This window comes from Carassius auratus, chromosome 46 (genome assembly GCF_003368295.1).
Source record: "Carassius auratus strain Wakin chromosome 46, ASM336829v1, whole genome shotgun sequence".
In the NCBI taxonomy this organism is placed as follows: domain Eukaryota; kingdom Metazoa; phylum Chordata; class Actinopteri; order Cypriniformes; family Cyprinidae; genus Carassius; species Carassius auratus.
Genome location: NC_039288.1, coordinates 12,634,188 through 12,642,892, shown reverse-complemented (window position 1 = coordinate 12,642,892; position 8,705 = coordinate 12,634,188). Strand labels below are relative to the sequence as shown.

General features: G+C 37.7%; 1 protein-coding gene across 1 annotated transcript; it reads left to right on the top strand.

The window, feature by feature from the left end:
- Positions 1–295: 295 nt before the first annotated feature.
- LOC113064228 (regulator of G-protein signaling 7-binding protein B-like) lies at positions 296–7,588 on the top strand. Its single transcript, XM_026234878.1, has 8 exons — positions 296–1,079; positions 2,234–2,470; positions 2,556–3,738; positions 4,649–4,815; positions 4,906–5,036; positions 5,295–5,439; positions 6,546–6,616; positions 6,739–7,588. The coding sequence occupies exons 3-8, from the start codon at positions 3,589–3,591 to the stop codon at positions 6,825–6,827; spliced, it is 753 nt and encodes a 250-aa protein (XP_026090663.1). The 5' UTR covers positions 296–1,079; positions 2,234–2,470; positions 2,556–3,588; the 3' UTR covers positions 6,828–7,588.
- The last annotated feature ends 1,117 nt before the right edge of the window (positions 7,589–8,705 follow it).

The following is an 8,705-nucleotide window of genomic DNA, read 5'->3' as shown; positions in this document are numbered from 1 at the left end:
CTAACGTCACACAGAGCCAGACTCGAAAAAAACTTTCCGAAACTTGTGACAAACCGGAAGGAGTATTTTTGGAACAGAAATACTCCTTCAAACGTACAACTTAATTTTTGAAACTTTGTCCATGTTTAGCATGGGAATCCAACTCTTTAACAGTGTAAAAAACTCAGTATGCATGAAATAGCATTTCACCTCCCCCCCCCCCCTTTAAGTGACAATGCTTTATACTAATACAGGTAAGGAAGGATGCAGCCACATGCAGTGTGTGGCATTTGAATTTTGAATCTTTGCCAGATTGCATTTTTGCAAGTGTTGATCAGGTAATGTTACAGAATTTTTATTTTTAATTTCTTTATTTGTAATTTTTTTTTATGAACGCAATTTGGGCTGGTGACATCTGGAAGTGATATATTCTGATTAAACGTGCATTTCTTTGCAGGCCAATTGGACAGTGGGGAAATTAAACTGTCAGTACCGTGGAGCTCGCTTAGGAGGCTTTAATTTTGTAAATTGCTCCAAATGCTCCAGTGGACATGATATGACTGTGCGTCTCAGTAAGTCGTGTTGACCAGGATTTAAAACCTCCGGTTCATTTGACAAGACTAGGAAGGACTAGAGAACAACCTGTGAGGAAGGAGAATGAGGTGGAGTCTCTCCCTCAGACAATAAGCTTATCCTCATCTCCTTCCTCAGCCCTCAACTTCTCCTGTACTGTGTCCCATGTAGCCTCTCTCGAAACTGAACTTGAGGTTGAGTCAAGTGAAGAACCACAGATTCTTGAGATTGTTGGGAGAGGAGCAGATGTTTCTTTACCTTATGAATTGCCACCACAGCTGTTTGATTATCTGGAGACCTTAGAGGAATGGCAAGTGCATTCCGCTTCCCAGAGCAGAGCCTCTCTGGACAGAGATGTGAATCCAGAGGAGGTCAGATTTAGAGTGATGGAAGAGCCATCAATAAACATCTCACCCGACCTAGAACCAAAGCTTTCCAAAAGAGTGAAGAACCGCCTGAAAAGTCTAAGAAGGAAGTAGAGGAAGAAGGAACGTTGGATGCAAAGACAGCAGGAGGAAAAATATCTGGTGAGATGTTTTAAAGTCGTGAGTGGTGCCAAAGTCTTTCTCGCTTTGTTCTTATGTGTGAAGTTAACAACTACCAAGAAAGGCCAGACAGTATTCAGAATTTAGGAAATGGCTTTGTTAAATTCAATTAAATCAATTTGGCTCCTCCTCAGGATGTTGTATAATTGTATAATTATGGCTCTTTATTCCCTGACGTGCATTTTCTTCTGAAATAATTATATGTTTTTCATAACACAAACTTTAGACATTTTAAAACATTATACCAATTGTTTTAAACAGTGTCCAACAGTATTCTGTTTTTGGATAACTTTATAAAAGTAATTATCAACAATAAAGTTTGTGTGATTGCAATTCTAAACATAATGTCAACTCTATAATTATTTGCAACCTTCTTAATTATGAACAAAAATGTATATATAATTCACTAAAAATATATTATCTAAATTAAACAAATATAATTGATCAGTCCGTCAGGCAAAATAAATGTTCTAAAAAAGGGATTCCAATTACATCATTCCCCTGTGACATCACTATAACTGTGGTGTGAACTTCCCTATTCTTGTAGAATTATAATGGTTATTAAAACTTTTGAAATATTGTTACATGTAAGCATTTGGCAGATGATTTTATACAAAGTGACTTCCATTGCATTCAGTGTGCATTCAGTTTTATCAGTTCACGTTGTTCCCTGGAAATTGAACCCATGTCTTTGGCATTGCTTGCTGCATACTCTACTGTTTGAGCTACAGAAAAAATATAGTTGTGGACCTTGGGGTGAATGGGCCTATATGTTTTTTTTTTTCTTCCTCATTTGAATTAAAATTCTGCATCTTGTTTGCTTCCTCAGTTCTGAATGCTACACAGCTCTAGTTTTAAATGTGTGAGGTGTTAGACGAACAATAAATTGATTTGAGCTGTTAAGTAAGGAGTTCTATTGTACTAAAAAGAGTTCTGGCAAAGTACCAATAATAGATCTGTGGATCAGAACAGACATAAAACCACATAATAGCCTGCAGCAAGAATCCTGAGGATCTGAATAAGCCATTCACAGCTGCATTTGGCTCTTCCAACAGGTTTCATTTTACTGTAGTATATATATTTTTAATCTAGCGTTTCAGTTCTTCATTGTTTTATGCATTGCTTCTATCTGTCAGGCTATGACATGGGACCTAACGGGCAGCGATGATGAAGAGAGGAAGGGATACACATGTGCTGTGTGTTTAGACGTATATTACAGCCCTTACAAGTGCCATCCTTGCAGTCATGTGTTCTGTGAGCCCTGTTTGAGAACTCTGGCTAAGAACAGGCCAAATAATACCCTCTGTCCACTCTGTAGGACCCTCATATCCCATGTGCTCTTTTATGTCCAAAGCGTTTCCACATCTTTTGGGGTTTGTCATATGTCATTTGACACTAGGCATAATAAAGTTTTTATTACAAGTTGCAAATTTATTTCATTGTTCTTTGCCATTTCAGGATTTCAGAGACACGGAGGACCTGCCAGTTGCTGGCAATTTCCCCACAGAGCATTTGGCCTGGATGCATTGGATCTGGGGGACATGTGGGGCTGGCCATTTGACATTGACTTTGTTATCATCTCCATCTACTCTCTGCACTGGGTGATGGCGTTCCTCATCTTTTGTGGCCTCTTTTTGCTACTTCCTCCTCCTCTGATGTATTAAATCTCACTTTGCTGTGCTGGACAAAATGTTGTTGACAGGACATCTCATCAAGTGCCTCATACTTTTATTTCAATGTTGCCTTAAAATATGATGAAATATTAAAATGCTTTTCTTCCTGTGGGAATCATTTGTGTGTTTTAGGTCTCACAGGGTTTGTGCAATACATAGCTATCACGTTAAGCAATTACCTAAATATCATATGTCTATTTGACCTGTAAACGGTATAATGCAGTAGAAAATAAAAAAAGCAATAATTCAGGGTATAAAGCTTTGTTCGTCTGTACACTTGAAAAAGCTGACTCTTTTGCATTTGCTATTGGAGCGTTTAGATGCTTTAAAAACATTATTTTGGGGGGTATTTTGTGTGACAACCTAACTACGTATTGTTTTCTAATTAGTGTCTTTAAAGGTGTTTTAACAGTTTCAAAAAGGGGTTTGGACTTAGCCTACTGCAGTTCTTTGTCCAACATTACCAAAATATCAAGCAGTGATAGAATGTTTGAGACGGCGCTTACAAATAAAATCATGACTATTTATTTTTCCTCACACAAAGCAATTGTGTTTCTTCGACGAACATGTCGTTTCATGGATCTTAAAGCCCGCAGCTGTGGTGTTCCAGCGGCGCTCGGCCCTCGACAGGGGTGAAGGTGACTCGCCTGTTGGTGCGGGAGATGCAGAGGAAGCATCGCGACGCTCGCTCGGCTCCGTCACATCACTCTAATCATCGAAACAATCGGCATCCAAGGCTCGACCTCTCCTTCTCATCGAGGACAGACGGATTAAAGACATTTTCTTATTGAGGAGGTTTTATTCGTGGATGCGTATGCATGTGTTCTGCACCGAACGGGCGAAAGAACCGCCCCAGATCTGCAGCCAACATTTTTCAAATCGGCAAGACTTCGGTGAGGGATCCGGAACGCCGAGAGAGCACCGAGAGCACGCGGAAAGCTCAGCGGGCGATGGATGACTGTAGAACGGTGAGAGTGCTTTTGGACAACCGCCGTCACTCTAATGCGGATGCTATTTTTGGAAAGTCTTTTTTTTTTTTGTCTAAACATTTAGCTTATTGTATGCATTTATATGCAAATCGACAGGTTTGGCTTTAACAGTATTTGCGAATAATTGCAGTAAGTCTGTAGCCCATCGATATTGATACTAACACATACTAAATGACAACGTCCTGGGGTTGTGGTGTGCCTATTGAAATGATTAATTATTGGATCTCTGCTTGTGAATTCCTTACAAGGCAGTTGGTGTCATTATGTTTATCATTTGCTATTTGTGTTTTCATATTGCACCATTGTTTAGAAATTACATTCCTCTCTTAGACTGATTCCTCCCCACAACCCCATGTGTTGCTATGTGGCATCTAGATGATGACAGCTAAACTCGTGTTTACCCTGCTGGAGAATCCAGTTTAAGCTGCTAGCTGTGTTTTGGAACACTGGTTTCTAGTTAATTCAAAATGAACAACCAGCTATTATGTTCCAAATGACAGCTTGATCAGGCTTGTTGCTAAAAGGGATACAGCTACAGTCTGAAAATAACAATAACTTAAACTTGCTACCTATTAGATTGTGTTTTATTAACATCTACTCCTACCCCAACCCGAAGGCTAACCTCACAATAATGCAAATACTGTAACTAATTGTTGTTCAGCGTGACAAAAAATGATGCAATATTGATGTGCGCATGCCCAGTAGGACAATCTTGTAGTAGATGTATCCCTTCTAGCCCTAACCCTTGACCAGCTGGTAACTGGTTTGGTGCTGGTCCAAGATGGTCTACCAACCAAACCACCTACCTATCCAAAACATGGCCGGTAGCTAAATCTACACACATTGATTTTCTAAAAATAGACTGAGCAAGATTTGTCTCAATTTTTAGACCGTTCAGGAGTTCAACACTCTTGTGGCTCTCCATCGTGAGCAGGTCATCTCCATAGGTGAGAATACAATCGACTGTCCTTCTTTAAGGGCTCAGATGCACAAGACTCGAATTAAAGGATGCGCCGTAGCCCAGGCTGCCTATCAAAACCTCATCGCAATCTCTGGGTAAGCATGTATGTTAGAAAAGCCGTGTAGTTTTGAGAACACGGCTGTAAGATGAAATTTAATGTGGTTTTCTCTCTATGCTTGTCTTAGGCCAGAGGATGGCGAAATCCACCCAGAAATATGCCGATTGTTCATCCAGCTTCAGTGCTGCCTGGAGATGTACATTACAGAGATGCTCAAGTCTATGTGTCTGTTGGGTGTTCTGCAGCTCCATAGGAAAGGTGTTGTGTCAATGACAGCCAGCAGAGGACAGCAGATTCTTTACATAAGCAGACATGAGTACATACAGTTATGGTGAAATAATACTGACAGTTTGAAGGTGGCAGGGATGGCACAATAAATGCATAAAACAGCACTTTTGAGCATTCATTTGTTTTGGTTATTGTAAGCAAAAAAAGAAAGAAAAAAAGAAAACACACAGACAAAAATTGCACAACTTTATAAAAGCATCTTGCCCTGTTTTGTTTCACTTGCTTCAGGAAATGATGTGTGTCCAGAGCCAAACATGGACTGCAAGATCGACGAAAGCTCTGATGTGCCGATGCTGGATGATCGATCATCGTCACCTGTGGATTTCCCACAGGATTCCTGGGTCGTGTGCACAGACATTGAGAATATAGAGCGGTAACAAACAAACAAACAGGATGAATAGATTAGCAAAGATAGCTTCCAATTTTTCCAAATTAATTTACTCCATAGGGATATAAACCTACCAAAGTCCCTTTAAGATGAGTCATTTCACTCATCGGCTATCTTTGAAACGCCTCTAGGGCATGCAAAGTGCAGCTCCTATCTCTTTGAATGTGGAAACATCAAATTCTACAAAAAAAATTGTTCACTAATTTCAAATTTGAAATCACTAATGAAATCTGACAACTGCCTCAAAAATGTTGTTTGTTATACTACAATAGCGTTAAAAAAGCTTATTTTTCAGGCAAGTCTTAGTGTTTGTCTCAGAAAGCTGTTTCTATAGCAACAGCAGCTGCAGTGATGCTATGACTTTACAGATTAACCATTGGCTCTTTTACTCAGAAAGAGGCTTCCCTTGATAGAGTGGCCAGATTAAGCATTGCATTTTCCCCAATATCTAAACAAGCTACAATTAAAATGTTGGGCGTCAGAATTTATTTATTCTTTGAGAACAAAATGTACTTTATTATTCATCAAGGACGCATAAAATTTATCAAAGGTGACAGTAAATGCATTTAGAATGTTACCGATTTTTATTTCAGACTAATGTATAAATAATTGCTGAAAAAAAATATATATTTATATCCCGTGGTTTCCACCATATATATTGCAGCACACATTTTTTACATTGATAATAATCAGAAATGTTTGAGTACCAAATTAGCATCTTGGAATGATTTCTGTAGGATCCATGAGACCCTAAAAACTGAAGTAAGTTTACTGAAAATTCAGCTTTGCCATCACAGGATAAAAAAAAAAAAAAAAATTAAAATAGAAAACACTTAAAAATTTAGTAATACTTCACAATACTCCTGATTTTACTGTATTTTTAAACAAGTAAAATCAACCTTGGTGAGCAGAATCGACTTCTTTAAAACATTTAATTTAAGTATTTTTTAAAAATCTAAAATTTTAAATGATGATGTATATAAAATGCTTGTCCACCAATTTAATGGAGTCCTTAATTACTTGACTTGTACTATAAATCCTATTAACCGTAATCTCAGTTGACATCCTATGTTGTGAAATTTCTTTCTCAGTGATATGCGAGAAATGAGAAACCTTCTAAGCAAACTCAGGGAGACAATGCCTTTGCCACTGAAAAATCAAGGTGCGTCTCTAAATCTTTTTGCAAAGTATTCTCACATAATAAGAGTTTTTATACCTTCCAATAATATGATCACAGCCAGAAATGTGTTTATTTTTTTTAATGCTGCGATTTCATGTGTGTAGATGACAGCAGTCTGCTAAATCTGACTCCTTATCCACTGGTGAGGCAGAGGAAGAGGCGATGCAGGCTTTGTTGCCTTGTGTCTGGCTGAACCTTCAATACGCTCAAGTCTTCTTTTCTGATCATTGATCAATTCACGCTTCACTCATCTCCTTCGTGTCTCTGGAACTGTTTTGCTAATGTAACTTGTCCCTGGACAGTGTCAGACTACTTAATCCCTTGTTGGAGGACAGAATCCAGACTCAAAACCCCATCTATTTAGATTTAAGCAAAATGAATTGTCTATTTTTAGTTTCCAAGTGGTTCATACTTTTTCGTGTGCTGTGAAATCATATGATTGCACCAAAAAAGCAAAAGAATGAAGTAAAATGACATTTGTCTCTGATTTTTCTTTATCATAATCATGGAGTTTGTTGTCAGTGAAAGGACACATTTAGTAATAGGATTGCTGTATTTCATCTTCTTGCTTCTTGCTTTTCTTTTATATAAATGTAGTCACTGTGCAATGCTTTTAATTTAGTCTTCCATAAAGAGGAAATGTTGTAAAAATTATATTAGTCATTTTAAGGGCACAAGAGCGCTCTGCACTAAAGCCATTGTATTTCATTCTAAGCTTGAAACAAATAAAACACAATAAAATTCACTATGTATATAATACAAAAACAATTGTAAATAAAACATTGTATTTATTATAATTGATTTTAAAGATGTATTTTTCATTTATCCATTCAAGACAGGTTTGTGTGAATGCATATCTCAGTTAAATGAGAGTTTGCAGCATGATTTTTGCTCCTCATGTTGGGTGTCTAGAAAGTATGCATAGTTACAGCTGATATAAGCTATATGTCATTTTATAAGGATAATAAAGTTTTTTTTTTTAATTATAATTGTGTTTTATTGTTGCCTACAGTGTTTGGCATTGAGGTTTTTGCCTATGAAATGAACCCTAAATAAGGACCAAAGTGATTATGAAAAATTAAGATAAAGTGCAAAAGAGATCTTTTGGCATGAAGGCAGTAACTTTCTTCTGTAATAATATGTCATGCACCCAGCTCACTCAGAATGGTCAATAGCAAAATATAATGTTCTACATCAATGCAAGTGATATTTACAGTCATGTTTGGTGTCATTTGAATTGTCCCAAGGCGACCAGTACAATGGTCTCAATCTGACAATATAAAGGTAATAGAAGCACAAATTTACTCTTTAATTTATTTAAGGCTTGTGTTTTAAGTTATATAAACCCAGTTTGAAATGCACATGTCCACTTCAGGGTCAATTATAAAAACAGCAGATACATGTAACACATCGGTGCAAGGAGGTAGCTGTAGATTTTGAGGTTAGGAAGAGAAACCTGTAAAACATTTGGGGGTACAAAATACCCTTTTATTCAAAAGAATCGCAAATGAAGTTGAAATGAATAGGTACAATAATTAACTGTAATCAGATACATATTGATTTGTCAATGTCTTATCTAGCTTTTGCCTTTAGTGAATCTGGTGCGTTGCTTCTCTTGTGCTCTGACAAAGAGATGGCATCTTTATAGTTTGCTGGAAGAGTACCAGACCGAATTTGATTCCTGCAAATGTGCCCCCAGCCCAAAAAATACTTGGCCTGCTCTTTCTGGAGTGCATTTGTATTTGCCAGACTGGGACCTATGGACCAGACTATGAGAAACGAGCCCAGGACTACACTGCAGGTTCACATGGATGTCCAGGAATATCTGTATGAAATAAAATGCAATAATAAATATATAAGAATTTATTAATATTAATACATCACTGCATAAAAAAAAAAAATATATAATTAAAAAAGGTGCCAGTAATAAAGTCTTTCCACATCTCGCAGACGAAGTTGATGGGCTCTGGAGTTGCTGGAGCTCTTAGAGTACTTGTGACTTGTGAGAAGCATCGCTCATTTACCTCTAACAACCCTGGACCGCAGTAAGACAGACTCTGCCAAGGCCCTG

Excerpts from the sequence above, each read along its gene's own strand:
- LOC113064228 (XM_026234878.1), top strand. The coding sequence starts at position 3,589 with ATGTGTTCTGCACCGAACGGGCGAAAGAACCGCCCCAGATCTGCAGCC. Across the intron at positions 3,739-4,648 it reads CGATGGATGACTGTAGAACG|ACCGTTCAGGAGTTCAACAC; the intron begins GTGAGAGTGCTT and ends CTCAATTTTTAG. Across the intron at positions 5,440-6,545 it reads GACATTGAGAATATAGAGCG|TGATATGCGAGAAATGAGAA; the intron begins GTAACAAACAAA and ends TTTCTTTCTCAG.